The 15,228-nt window shown below is 50.6% G+C and overlaps 1 protein-coding gene across 1 annotated transcript in view; it reads left to right on the top strand.

Moving 5' to 3' along the window:
• LOC119953293 (dynein heavy chain 9, axonemal-like) overlaps window positions 1-15,228 on the top strand; it is a 686,444-nt gene that overhangs the window by 123,056 nt on the left and 548,160 nt on the right. Inside the window, exons 17-18 of the mRNA XM_038777408.1 lie at window positions 6,704-7,128; window positions 12,585-12,807. Of these exons, the coding sequence (XP_038633336.1) occupies window positions 6,704-7,128; window positions 12,585-12,807 (648 nt within the window). The remainder of the gene's footprint in view (window positions 1-6,703; window positions 7,129-12,584; window positions 12,808-15,228) is intronic.

Genomic DNA, 15,228 nt, shown 5'->3' with positions numbered 1-15,228 from the left:
CAGATACTGGAAATTGTGGGGTTGACTGAGGAGAGAGCAGTCAGCCACAGCAAGGTTGGTCTGCGCCAAAGAGGTGAGGATCCACTACCCTTCACCCAGATGACCTGTCTCAAGTGAGTTGTTCATGTCAGACTGAATGATCTTTCAGTCTAACTGACCATATGTCGATTGTCTCGCAGGATCACCATCATGTTCGAGACACTGAGGCACATGTCCTCGACACACATTGATTTTGCCGAGGCACTGTAGAGCATGGTCTAGTCACTGAGGATCATCAGCACCGTGGTGCAGACAATGGGGAGCCGTTAGGACTGGCAGAGCTAGAAGACTCAGAGGTCTCTGAAGCTCACACCAGCTGCCCACCCATCCCATGGAGACTCACAGGCGGGAGGAGGAAGCACTGGAGGCCAACCTGAGGCCTGCCACCAAGGAGATGACGACGGTTTTGACTTCCTTCAAATCCCCCCTTCCTGACACCGATGCATCTCAAGGGCAACAGGCAGAACAGGGTGGCATGTGACGCCAGTGACACCAGTAAATTCGCCGGAGCCCCCCCCCCCCCCCCCCGGCTCCAGACCATCCAGTGCATGTCTGCCAAGGGCATCAATGGCCAGGGCGCAAAAGCAGCAGGCTACTTCCACTGCCGATATGCGTCCTGGGGACACACCTAGATGTAGCGGTAGACCACAAAAGGTCAAGCAGATCACCATTAAAACATGTTACACCTGATATATGTGAAGCCTCTGTCACGTTAATCTTCACAAAGGATCTGCTTGAACCCCTGTCCTTTGTTGCCCTCTGTCCTCTGCTCGCTCCACGTTCCACGCACAGTGGTCCAAGATCAAATTGCCCCAATACAGACCCCGCTCAGAGGATGGGTGTGAGCATACTGTCAGCAGAAAGACAGGAGTCAGACTTTGGCATAAACTGAGGAGCACCAGAACCGACTCGACAGCGAGGTATCATCACTCTCCTGCCTTGTATAATGATCCATGCTGACAGTGCCGACGCAGGTCCACCATGCTGGGGTGATGTTGCATCGAGCCTTGGAGGGTGTGAACAGTACAGTTGGGGAGGGAAGGGGAAGGAAGGAGGAAAATGGGTTGGGAAGGAGTGGAATAAGGCGAGAGGGAATTGGGGGAAGTAGGGGAATGTGGGGCAGGGGGAAGGAGGAATTCGGGAGGGGAGGGGCGAGCTGTCGGACAAAGCCTTGTCCTATGTGAATCGGGTGAGGATGAGGACCTTCCTGGTCCTCCGGGTATGGCGGACATTTGCCACCACTTGTCTATCCTCTGATTCTTCCCTAGGCTCGTCCTCCATTCCCCCCTGGTCTGCCTCATACTTCACCTCAGATGAGGCTGCATGGCCCTCCTCCCCCTCCTGCAGCAAGTCGTTCTGTTGCTGTGCACAGCAGACTACCACACAGTGGGAGACAGTCTGGGGGTGTACTGCAGTGCACACTAGAGCGGACCATGCATTGGAACTGCATTTTGAGTAGTCGGATGCCCCGCTCAATGACAGCTTCGTTATATTGGGCCTCCACGTCAGTCTCCAAATGGTGACATCAGCCAAGACCTCAGCGGGTACTCTTTATCCACCAAAAACCAACCCGTCATCCTGGGTAATCCTTGAAGATGCCAGGGACCTCTGATTGTCCCAAAGTGTAGCTATAAAGCACACACCCTGGAAAGCATGCACTCATGTGCATGTTCCGGAGGTGGTGATTGTACACAAGTTGAACATTCAGGGATTGGAACCATTTCCTGTTAATGAAGGGAACTCCCTGATGCCCCAGTGTGCGCAAGATGACATGCGTGCCACCAATTACTCCCTGGGCCTGGGGACTCCCAATGATGGCAGAGAATCCTGCAGCCCGGGCATCTTGGTGAGTCTGGTTGACTTCAATTGTGATAAAGTTAGACGCCCGGGCATACAGGGCATCCGTGAGCTCTAATATGCATTTGTGGGCTGTAGCTTGGGAAATACCCCACAAGTCCCTGCTCAAGCCTTGGAATGATCCGGCTGCATAGACGTTCAGGGCTGCGGTGACGTTCTAGGCCACCAGGAGCGGGTGTCCTCCTCCTCCTCCTGCGGTGCCAAATCCACATGGATGTGGCGCAGGTGCCGCACTGTCTCCTTGTTGAGACGGAGACTCCAGCGTCACATGCTGTCCTCGAAAGACCAATAACGACAGTGCACCATGAGCTCTCCCTGCTGTCCCCCTTTGGGTTCCTCCTCAGCCTGATGGGTGGCCGGATCCTCGGGGTGAGCAGTGGACCCCTGCACATGGGGTGCCACCTCCAGCCTGTGTTAACGCTGCTGCCTTCTCCGGAGTCTACCTGCCTCTGCTGCCACCAGCACCGTGAAGGTAGCCTCTGCAGGACTGATAGCACCAGCCATATTACTCTCTCTCTGAGGAAGCCTCCCCACCCTTACATGTCCCGTCTTCTCTCAGCGCCATCCATCGAGCCAGTTGTGCTGTACAACTTCACTATGCACACTCACACTTGGCCACAGGCAGGAGCCCCTCGAACTCAGACCCCTGCCGGAAACGTTAGCGAGACCGTGCTCAGGTGTCGTCTCCTGATCCAAACACTTACCTTACAGTCGCGAGCATATCCTTAGTGAAGGAGCTCAGCTCTTAAGTGCTTTATTGTTAGCTGCTACCTCTCTGGTGCTAACGCTTCTAGAATTCAGGCAAACTTTTCAGGCTTTGAAGTTTTATTGAAAAGCGATGCAGTGATCATTGTCTGAGACATGGCAAGTGTACCCACAAGAAGCCACTTGAGAGCTGTGAAGTGCTCTCACAACTAACAAGACCAATTCCTCAGAAGCAATAGCCTTCAGCTGTGAAGCGAGAGGCTACTCGCAATCAAAGGTAGTTAAAGTGACCTTCAGCATAGCACCAAGAGCAGGACTATATCCTGGATGTGTTTGGTAGGATTGACAGGCAGCAGCTGTAATTGCCCCTGTTATGAGTATCCACAATATTTAAAGATAGCTTGAAGGCCTCATGGACGAAAACCCCTCCCTGCCCTGTCAGTGGTGACCTCCAACCTGAATCGTTTCAGCCAACAAACAAGCCAACCCTGAGGGGTCCCTCCTCGCCCCCCCCCCCCCCCCCCCCCGCCCGAGCACTGGGTCAGCAGCTCCAGTGCCCTTGAGCTGTATGCCTGAAAATGTAACCTCCTCAGTTCCCCTCAGCAGCCATTGTGTCAGCTTCACGTTTTTCAAAAGAAGTACTAAACAACTAGGGTTAGATAGGGTGGACAGCGAGAGCCTTCTCCCGCGGATGGAGGTGGCTATCACAAGGGGACATAGCCTTAAATTGAGGGGTAATAGATATAGGACAGAGGTCAGAGGTGGGTTTTTTACGCAAAGAGTGGTGAGGCCGTGGAATGCCCTACCTGCAACAGTAGTGAACTCGCCAACATTGAGGGCATTTAAAAGTTTATTGGATAAGCATATGGATGATAAGGGCATAGTGTAGGTTAGATGGCCTTTAGTTTTTTTCCATGTCGGTGCAACATTGAGGGCCGAAGGGCCTGTACTGCGCTGTATCGTTCCATGTTCTATGTTAACGCCCTCGTGATTTCTGGCTGGGGAGCCAGTTAAATCCAGGAGACCGTTACTTTGATTTCAGTCTCGCTAATGAGATTGAAATGAATGCAAATGAGGGTTAATGATGCACTCACCCTATTTGGGCATGATCCGGAACTCGGCATTGGGTGCCAGTTAGATGGCAAAATGATTTGTGTCCAGGGGCGAAATTCTCCGACCACACGTAAGGTCGGAGAATCGCCTGGGGCCGCCGAAAATCCCGCCCCCGCCGTGGCAGACATTCTCCGCCACCCGGGAATTGGCGGGGGCGGGAATCATGCCATGTCGAGCGGCGAGCACCCTGCGGCGATTCTCCAGCCCGCGGTGGGCCGAAGTCCCGCCGCTGGGAGGCCTCTCCTGTCGCCGAGGTTTGAACCACCTCTGGTGGCGGCGCGATCGGTGGCGCGAGCGGGCCCCCGGGGTCCTGGGGGGGGGGGGCGCGGGGCGATCGGACCCTGGGGGGTGCCCCCACGGTGGCCAGGCCCGCGATCGGGGCCCACTGATCGGCGGGCGGGCAAGTGCCGTGAGGGCACTCTTTCTCTTCCGCCGCCGCCACGGCCTACACCATGGCGGAGGCGCAAGAGAATCCCCCAGCGCGCATGCGCCGGTGGTGGCGTCAGCGGCAGCTGCCGCTGATGTCACCACCGGCGCATGCGCGAACCGGCAAAGGCCTTTCGACCAGTCCCGGCACCGGGTGGCGGGCGTCAAAGGCTGTTGGTGCCGGTTTTGGCGGCAGTCGGCGTGGTGCCAACCGCTCCGGCACGGGCCTAGGCCCCAAAGGTGCGGAGAATTCCGCACCATTGGGGAGGCCCGACGCCGGAGTGGTTGGTGCCACTCTGCTACGCCGGGACCACCCGCCCCGCCGGGTGGGTGAGAATCCCGCCCCTCATCTGTGCTGGGAGCAACACAGTGGTTAAATTACACCCACATTTTTCTCTTGATGTCGGATGACAATATGGTGGAATATGATATTTTTATCGAGTTCAAGTGGTAGATGCTGTGAAATCTTGTTTTCTGACGGAGCAGTAAATCTCATTGACAACAGCGGGTGAAGAGAATCCCGCCACCGGAGAACAGCACGCCGCCGAGAAACACGCAACTGGGAGGCCGGAGAATCACACCCACCCTCTCTGAGGATATGGAGTTGGGGGCACCGCAGATGGTAGTATGAGCATTTTGCCAATGTTCGTTAACCCATTCTGCCATTTTTTTCTCCACTTTAAATTTAGCTGCATACTTATTATTCCTTCTCAAAGGCATCATGGTAAATCATGTGGGATACATGCAGCGGGATTCTCCGACTCCGCGTATTCCCGCCCCGACGCCGGCCGCTGTATTCCCTGGCGCCGTTTCTTGGGCGGGGGGGGGGAGGTTCATGTCATGCCAGTCGGGGCGTTGGCAGCGGCCCCCCTGGCAATTCTCTGGGCCCCGATGGGCCGAGCGGCTGTCCGATGTTGGCCAGTGCCGCCGGTGGGAATCACTCAGCTCACGTACTGTGGGACCTGGCAGGTTAGTCGGCTGGGGTGGTCCTCTGGGGGGGGGGGGGGGGGTCCGATCCTGGGGAGGGGCCCCCACTGTAACCTGGCCCGCGATCGGGGCCCGCAGATCTGCAGGCAGGCCTGGGCCTCCACTTCTTCCTTCCGTGCCGGCCCCTGTAGGGCTCCGCCATGGCCGGTGCGGAGAAGAGAACCCCTCGCGCATGCGCGAGATCACACCGGCCCTTTGGCTACTGTTTGAACGGCGCCAACCCATCTGGCGCCCGCCTAGCCCCCGAGAAAGTGGAGGTAACTGGAGAATTCCTCACCTTGGGGGCCCGTTGACGCCGGAGTGGTTGGCGCCGTTTTACCCGCTGGCATGGGGACTTAGTCCCCAGAGAGGAGAATTCCCGGCCATGAGTTTCATTGATTGTGAGATTGCCGCTAGAATTGGTGAAAGAATATCGAAAGGTTGCTGCGTGTGTCTTTAAATTAATGAACTGTAGAAATCACCAGTAAATAAATTAACGCAATGTGCTTTAATCCATGAAAAACCTGAGTTGACGTTTACACTAGCTTTGCAAAGTGTTTCTTGAATCGACATTTGCATGAGCATATGCAACAATTTTCTTCTTGCGCCACTCCAATCATGAATTAAGACTAGAATAGGCAATCATTATGTAACTTAAGAAAGGGTGATATTTTTGTGTATATTAGATGGTTCGATAATGTCTGCAATATTTAATATGCTTCTTTTAGATAATGCAATACCGTGGGAGTAAAGTAACCTAAACCAAACTTGATACATGGCTAGAGGTGAAGATGGTCTTACAACCCCCCCCCCCCCCCCCCCCCCCCCCCCAATGTGGTTATTGCAAAGGAAATAAGTGTGCTAGTAATTGCTGTGATAGACTAAGGGGCAGGTTAACTGTCCCCATTGTTTCTGGTGGGTAAGAAAGCCGGAGGGGATGGAGAATCCAACTGGAGTCTCAAAATGACTTTTACACTGGCGGGTTTTCCCATTGAGATTGTCCCCGCCCTGCCAATGACATAAAGGGGTTCCTGCCATGAAAGGTCAGGCACCCAGTTTACAACAGGCTTTGATAAAGAGAATCTGCCATGGGCACAGGTAAGTACAGACCTCAAGGGACAAGTTCACGCCTGTGCAGTAATTGGGCATTGCCCCGAACACTGCCCTCTGCGACCCCCTGGTGCCAGGTGGCAGTGTCAAGGGGTAGTGCTGAGGCACTGCTGGGGGTGGGGAGGGAGTCCTGTGTCTGTGATTTTCCTTTTTCTGCTTTAATTCTGTGCCCCAATCTGTCAGAAGCCAAGATTGTTGATGGAACAGGCTCACTCAAAGCCTACCATGCCACCATGGTGTTGTGGGACCCGCTCCTTCCATTCAATTCTCTACGCATTCAAAAATACAACGGGAAAACCCAGCAAGGAACCTGCCATTTTTTCTGCCGGAAAGAATACTGAGAAGAAAAATTCCGCCATGAGAATTCATAACTTTGGGCTGGTGGTTTTCACACCTGCCTTGCTTGTTGCTGCAGTTTCTATGAGTAAGTTGCTTTGTTGTTCCTTGTGTCTTAGTCGTTTACTGATTCTGAAAACCTTGCTCTCAGGCTGATATGGAAGACATGGCTGACCTGATAGAAACGCGTCAACATCTGATGGACAGCATTCAACACATGATGGCAAAATGCTGTAATTATCAAAACTCCTTTGACCAGTATGCGTATCTGTGGGTTGATGACCGAAAGGAGTTTATGCGTCAATTTCTTCTCTATGGGCATGTTCTCACTGCTGAGGAAATTGAAGCTCATGCAGAAGATGGTGTGCCAGAAAGCCCCCCGACACTCCAGCAGTATAAGGAACAGGTAGACTCTTATGAAAAGATCTATGATGAGGTGAATCATCTAGAGCCTATCAACATATTTTACAGCTGGATGCGAATTGATGCCAGGCCATTCAAGTCTGCCTTGCTGAATATTATTAAAAAATGGAGCCTTATGTTCAAACAGCATCTGATTGACCATGTAACGAACAGGTAAGGCTCAACGTATTCCTGGTAAAACTCTTGAGAATAGGCATAAATTGCCCTGTACAAGGTTTTGAAATTCAATTGCCCAATACACTTTATAAAATGGAGTTGTGGGATATGGGCATTCTGATGTATTGAAAATTACATTGTGCATTTTGTCCACTTAAGTCTACCATGTACACACATACCAGCAGAGGGAGTCTAGAAAGGAAATAAGAAAGTATCAATGATTTAACTGTATGTGCACTTCTAATTCTAAATGCTCCTGGCTGAATATCTTCACAGGCATCTCAAACAAGGCCAGCATTTGTAGCCCATCCCTATTCTCTAAGTGCTGCGAGAAGGTGGTCATGGTTCTTATGGCCTTGTTGCGCCCAGAGTGTTTTTAGCAAGGGAATTTCAGGATTGTAACCCAAAATATGTGTTAAGGATTTATTTCCATTGGAAAAGAGGATTTAAAACCTGTAGTCGGATTTTCTCCTTAGAGTCAGGAGCCACAAGTCAAGCCATTTCTCAACATTACATTCCCTATTTCTAAAAGTTATGAAATTCCCACAAGATTTTAGTCTCATGGAACCAGGATTGGGTTAGAGTCGGAAACGCCTAAGTTGACAACAGAAGCATGCAGGTTGGCAGGCAGGTTTAAAGGTCTGGTTTGGTTTACTGGGACATCATCCTAGTCCTGTACATGGTTGTAAGGCCCTCTAGACTTCATCCCTCACATTCTGCCACCCATTCTCCATGACCCCTCATATTCCACCCACCCCCACCATGATCCCTCATATTTCTCCTTGCGCTTGCCATGCCGCTTCATATCCTGCATGCCCTCTCTATACTCCATTTTCCTCCATTCCTTGTCATCTATCCCATACCCAATCTATCCCTCTTCATATCCCCTCCATACTCCCATGCCCCTCCACTTTGTATGCCCCTTCCATACTCCAATGCCTTTTCCGTGCCCTTATATATCCTCCATATCCGCTCTTTACATATACACAATGTACAGAACCAATGAGCCATTGGCAAGTCTTTGAAATGCTCCTGAAACTAACAAAATAGGCAAACATGCTTTGAAGATCTCCTTTGGAAAGAAACTACTTATCTTACAACCTCATAAATGTTTCATTAATACAGCCATTCACAGTATCAATGACAAAAGCTTTAATCCTCTCAACACCCCATAATATTTTCCAAATAAACAAGCAGAAATTGGAAAATATGCCATGAGGAAATCCAAGATACAACATAACTGGGTTCACATTTACCCATTCAGTTACATCCTCAAAAAACTCTAATAAATTTGTTCAACACAATTTACATTTCGTAACAGCATGATGGCTTTGTCTGATCAAACTATGATTTTCCAAATGCATTGATAAGACTAAATTTCAGCATATTCCCAATGACTGATGTCAGACTACATGGCCAGTAGTTCCCTGTTTTCTCTCTCTCCCTTCTTGTTTGTGATCTACATAAATGACCTGGGGGAAGGTATAGGTGGTCTGATTAGCAAGTTTGCAGATGATACTAAGATGGGTGGAGTTGCAGATAGCGAGGAGGACTGTCAGAGAATACAACAATATATAGATAGATTGCAGAGTTGGGCAGAGAAATGGCAGATGGAGTTCAATCCAGGCAAATGCGAGGTGATGCATTTTGGAAGATCAAATTCAAGAGCGGACTATATGGTCAATGGAAGGGTCCTGGGGAAAATTGATGTACAGAGAGATCTGGGAGTTCAGGTCCATTGTACCCTGAAGGTGGCAACGCAGGTTGATAGAGTGGTCAAGAAGGCATACAGCATGCTTGCCTTCATTGGACGGGGTATTGAGTACAAGTGTCGGCAGGTCATGTTACAGTTGTATGGGACTTTGGTTAGGCCACATTTGGAATACTGCGTGCAGTTCTGGTCGCCACATTACCAGTAGGATGTGGATGCTTTGGAGAGGGTGCAGAGGAGGTTCACCAGGATGTTGCCTGGTATGGAGGGTGCTAGCTATGAAGAAAGGTTGAGTAGATTAGGATTGTTTTCGTTGGAAAGACACAGGGGGCGTGATTCTCCGCACCCGCGAAAAATCGCGAAGTTGGCGTAAAAAACGGGCGCGTTTTACGACGGTCGGGAAGGGTCCATTTCCCGACGTATTCACGTCCGGGAAATGGGCTAGGAACGCGGCCGCGTCAATCACGTGCGATTTTGCGGGGTTCAGAGAATAGCGGGAGGGCGTCGGACCAGCGTCGCCGTAAAAATTTGCGCCGCCCGCTATTCTCCGCCCCGTCGTGAGTGCGGAGAATCGCGCCCAGGTTTAGGAGGGACCTGATTGAGGTCTACAAAATTATGAGAGGTATGGACAGGGTGGATAGCAACAAGCTTTTTCCAAGAGTGGGGGTGTCAGTTACAAGGGGTCACGATTTCAAGGTGAGAGGGGGAAAGTTTAAGGGAGATGTGCGTGGAAAGTTTTTTACGCAGAGGGTGGTGGGTGTCTGGAACACTTTACCGGCGGAGGTGGTAGAGGCGGGCATGATAGCATCATTTAAGAGGCAACTAGACAGGTATATGAACGGGCGGGGAACAGAGGGAAGTAGACCTTGGAAAATAGGAGACAGGTTTTAGATAAAGGATCTGGATCGGCGCAGGCTGGGAGGGCCGAAGGGCCTGTTCCTGTGCTGTAATTTTCTTTGTTCTTTGTTCTTTCTTGAAAAGAAGTGTCACATCTCCTAATTTCCAATCTGTTGGGAACATTCCAGAATATTCTTAATTTTGGAAAGTCATAACCAACAAACTCTGCAGTTATATCTTTTGGAACCCCAGGATGTAGGCCACCTAGATCCTGGAGATTTGTCGAATTTCCGTCCCTTCAATTTCTCCAGTATTTGTTTCTGCACTGATATTAAATTCCTTAATTTCATCAGTCCTTTTTGATTTGGGCTTAGGAGTAAGTACTCAATGACAACATTTGCAGATAATACCAAACTGGTAGGTGTCACTAATGTAGAGAAAGGGTGCAGCATAACAATAAAATGTGAAGTGATACATTTAGTTGTTAGAAAAAAGAGAAACATCATTGTTAAATTAAAACAAAACTGAATTGGATATGTTGCCAATTTAATGGAATATTATAATAATGTTGCTCTTTAGAGTCGCCAATATGATACTGAGGCTCGTTTTATGACATGATGTTATGTCCCAACAGCGCCGCCAATACTGTGGGTGTTTCTATTTCTCTTACTGAACCACAAGGCTTTCCCATATATCGGTCAAATGATCACATAACCAGTTAGTCAGTTCAAGTTCAAAGATGGTTTATTTACACACAAGGGTGACTTTGACATGCAAGCACAATATACGACAAGTTAAACTACACCTATCAACTACAATAACCTACACTTAACTTCAGGCGACCGGCACTGTTCAAGTGATAAGATCTTTATCTTGATCTCATGTGGCTGGTTTGAAGAAGTGGCTCTGTCTCTGCTGTGCTCATCCATCAGGTAGCGATCGTTAGTCTTGAACTTGGCTGTCTGGTTGTTTTGCTGCAGTTGGGCTGGCAGAGGGCGGATTCAAAGGAGGCTGGCACAGGCCGGATCCAAAAGAGACTGAGCACATGAGTGTGTCCCCTTTTATCCCTGTCGGGTTTCGCGCTCTTTGGAGCGGTCCTTAATCTTGGACCCAATAATTCGACAGGGCTTCGATCGCTGCCTTCGATTTTGGCCAATAAAGGGGCGGGTGCCTTGGTGGCTGGGCGGGTCCTTAGCGGTCATTGACCTTGGCAGTTGGGCTCTCTGAGTAAAGGGAGTGGCGCGATCAGTCTGTGGCTGTACTAGTTTCTTGAGTGCAGTCCTGTTGTTCTTGGGAAATGGGCCATTAAAATGCAAACGAGCGGGGGTTTCGATCAGGTCTAGTTATCTGCAATTCAAATACACAGAAGCTCAGTATTTGTCTGAGTCCTGCATTGGCCATAATTCCCATGGTCCTTTCCAGGTGGCCATCTCAGATGGCTACAGATAGAAGAACAAAGTAATCTATGGATATAGGTTTAAAAGAATCATCACAAAAAGCATTGCCAATCAACAAAACAATTAAAAATGCAAACAAAACACTGGGGTTTACTTCCAGGGATTATATAATTCAAAGTAAGGAAGTTATGTTGAACCCTGGCGAGATCACACTTAGAATGCTGTACACAGTTCTGGTCACCATGCTATCACAAAAGGCTGTAGAAACACTGGAAAAAATGCATAAATGATTTGGTCAGTACAGAATTTCGTGATTTTAGATATTGGAAAGGATTGATCAGTTTAGAGCTTTTATTGTCATTCAAGAGATGACCTTTAAAATGATAACGCGATTTTTGGGCAGGGGAGATGTGGAGAGAATGGCCGGGATTCTCCGACCCTCGCTGAGTTGGCGAATCCCTGGGGGTAGGCGCCAATCCCGCCCCGGTGCCCCGACGCTGGCTGCCCTATTCTTTGCCGCTGTTTTTCGGGTGGTGGCGGGATTCTTGCCATGTCGGTCGGGGAATGCGCCCCCCCCCCCCCCCCCCCCCCCGACGATTCTCCGGGCCCCGATGGGCCGAACGGCCATTCAGTTTTGGGCAGTCCCGCCGGCGTGAATTAGTCACTTCACGTACAGTGGGACCTGGCAGGTAAGTGTGCGGGGGCGGTCCTGGTGGGGGGAGGTGGGGGGGGGGCGCAGTTGGATCCGAACCCGGGGCGGGCCTCCACAGTGACCTGGCACGCGATCGGGACCTACCGATCTGCGGGCAGGCTGGTTCCGTGGGGGGAACTTCTTTCCTCCGCGCCGGGCCCCTGTGGTGCTCCGCCATATTGCCCGGGGGCCGGCGTGAAGAAGAGAACCCCTGGGCATGCGCAGAAATACGCCGGCTGGCCTGCGCATGTGCGGAAATACTCCGGCTGGTCTGCGCATGTGCGAGATTACGCCGGCCGTTCCGCGAATGCGCAAACTCGTGCCGGCCCTTTGGTGCCCCCGAATGTTTGGAGAATTGCTCACTTTCGGGGGCTGTTGACACCGGAGTGGTTGGCGACGGTTTTCCCGCCGGCGGGGGGACTTAGTCCCCAGAAGGGAGAATCCTGCCCAATGTTTCCACATTTGCAGAATCAAAAACTCATGCCCATCAATGCAAGATAGTTGCCAATAACACTAACAGGAAAAAAAAAACGTTCTTCAGAGAGTGTTTAGAATGTGGAACTCAGTACAACAGGGAGGTTGAAGCCTAGATATTTTCAGGAGAACTTGACCAGTATATGAGAGAAAAGGAAATAGAGTTATATGTTGAAAGTTAACTGGAATGGGAGGATATTCGTACAAAGTAGATATGTCGGCACAGATTAGTTGGGGCAAATTACTTGTTATTGTGAGGTAATTCCATGTAAAACTGATGTGTTTTCTTCGTGTGATCCTCATTCACTTTTCTCTTCAAATCCTTTTCCCTCACCCCGTACAGTCTGACTGATCTCAAAGAGTTTATCAAAGTGGCAGAAGGGGGTTTGCGACAGAAGGTTGAAGAAGGTGACTTCAATGGGTTGATAAGTGTAATGGGTCATCTGATGGCTGTGAAAGAGAGACAGGTTACAACGAATGAGATGTTTGAGCCCCTTCAACAGACAATAGAACTTCTGAAGACCTATGAGCAAGAATTACCTGAAGAAGTGCACAAACTGCTGGAGGTCAGTGGAACATGGTGTATTATTTTAATTGTCTGAACCTGCATGTAAGACTAATTGCTATACTGCTGAAAGAACCGAAGTGAACACTGATTTTAATTTAAAAATCGTCCGGAACTAATACAAATCCGGTGATTTACAATTATTTTGCATGCACACTTGGAATGATTTCCAATAATATTTCCAGATTAGTTCTTAATTTTAGAGCATCTCATTAGAAAGATCGCTTTCTGTCAAAATCAGTGGGCGGGATTCTCCGAACCCCCGCTGGGTCGGAGAATCGCCGTGGGGGTGGCGTGAATCCCGCCCCGCCAACTGCCGAATTCTCCGGTGCCGGTTTTCTGGCGGGGGTGGGGATTGCGCCGCGCCGGTCGGGGGCCATTGGCAGCGGCCTCCCCGGCAATTCTCCAGGTCCCGATGGGCTGAACGGCCACCCATTTTCAACCAGTCCCGCCGGCGTGAAATGGACATGGTCCATCCCGGCTGGACCTGGCTTGTCAGCCGGAGTGGTTCGCGCTGCTCATGTCGCCGGTACGGGCCGCCCCGCCAATTGCCGGAGAATCCCGCACAATAACATTAGGTATGACCTTTCTGTTGTTTTAGTCATCCAACCTAACAAAGAAGAATTCTACTATTTCTCCAGCATGGTATATACAGTGTGCATTTTTTTGATTATTGTGAAATTTTACTTGAAGTCGTATAATGCTGACAGATTTAAGGGCGGAATTCTCCCGCACTTGGATGGGATGGCCCATCGCCGGCTCCAAGAGCGGCGCGAACCACTCCGGCGTCAGGCCACCCGGAAGTTGCGAAATCCTCTGCACCTCCGGGGGCTAGGCCGGGGCTGGAGGGGTTGGCGCTGCGTCAACCAGCACCGAAGGGCCTTCGCGGGCCTGTGCGAGTTGGCGCATGCGCAGGACTGCCGCCGTGTTCTGGTGCATGCGCTGAACTGCTGCCGTGTTTCCTGCACATTCACAGGGGGTTTCTTCTCCGCGCCAGTCATGGCGGAACCTTACAGAAGCCGGCGCGGAAGGAAAGAGTGCCCCCACAGCACAGGCATGCCCGCAGATCGGTGGGCCCCGATCGCGGGTCAGGCCACCGTGGGGGCCCCCCCGGGGCCAGATCCCCCGCCGTGCCCCCCCGAGGACCCCGCTAGCCGCACTTCAAGCCTGGTCCCGCCAGTATGGACCATGTCTATTTCACGCTGGCGGGACTGGCTGAAAACGGGTGGTTGCTCGGCCCATCAGGGCATGGAGAATTGCCCGGGGGGGCCGCTGCTAACGGTCCCCGACCGAAAACTGGCGGCAGAGAATCCGTCAGCCAGCGTCGGAGCGGCGCGGCAGGATTCACGCCGCTGCCGGGTGATTCTCCGACCGGGGGGGGGGGGGGGGGGGGGGGCGCGGTCGGAGAATCCCGCCCTTTGTGTCTTCCAAGTGGACTGTTTGACCAGTGGCCCCAGGCAATTATTGCAATGTTGTTACATTTGCGCCTACTGCAACAGAGTTTTGTGCAAGGGAGCAAACACTATCAGCAAAGCAGCTCAAATTCAATATAACAGAGAATTGGAAAACATGATCTTCCTTTGCTCTGATGGGTGTCACAAGCAAGGCCAGCATTTACTGCCTATCCACAGTTGTCCTTGAGGTGGTGGTGGTTAGCCTTCGTCTTGACTTGTGTCAGGCAGTCCATGGGTTAAAGGCACTCCCACAATGCTAGCAACTAGGGTGTTGTGGGATATTGACCCAGCGACAGTAAAGAAATGGGTGATTGTATTTGCAAGTGGAATGAGTGACTGAGAAGGAGAGTTGGAGGTGATGGTGTTTGCCATGCACCCCTACTAACCTTGTCCTTCCTAGTGGTGAAGATTATGGATTGAGAGCTGCTGCTGAAGTAGAATCCTACTGACAAAAATGCTGGAATTATTGCTGGAATTATATTGTTTTCACTTGGTAAAATTCATACTTCCGTACTTTACATTATTTTCCACCCATTAGTTCACCAAGTCTCCCTCGTTCATTGAATAAACATGGTTCCAACAACTGTGCATTGAGTACATTGAATATATTTTGTTTCCAAGGAGCCCGTTGCAACATCAGCTGCTGGTAAACACTTCCCTTTCTTGACTGAGGTGACAAATGAGTATTTCCTAGACTGGAAGATAATGCAGATGCTGGAAATCTGAAATATACAAACAGAAAATGCTGGAAAACCCAGCATGTCCCGCAGCAACTGTGGAGGGAGCAGAGTTAATATTTCAGGTCGATGATCTTTCATCAGAGTTCTGATCATTCATTCATCTGAATTACTGTCAATTTCCTGTAAGCATTTACTTTCCAGGCAGAAAGAGGGAGAAACGCATAGCAAACATAGCTTACCCAGGTGATTGAAAAGGCATCTAGGTCTGGTAGCCAAAAAACATAGTTT

This window comes from Scyliorhinus canicula, chromosome 18 (assembly GCF_902713615.1).
Source record: "Scyliorhinus canicula chromosome 18, sScyCan1.1, whole genome shotgun sequence".
Taxonomy (NCBI): domain Eukaryota; kingdom Metazoa; phylum Chordata; class Chondrichthyes; order Carcharhiniformes; family Scyliorhinidae; genus Scyliorhinus; species Scyliorhinus canicula.
This window is presented reverse-complemented; position numbering and strand designations above follow the sequence as displayed.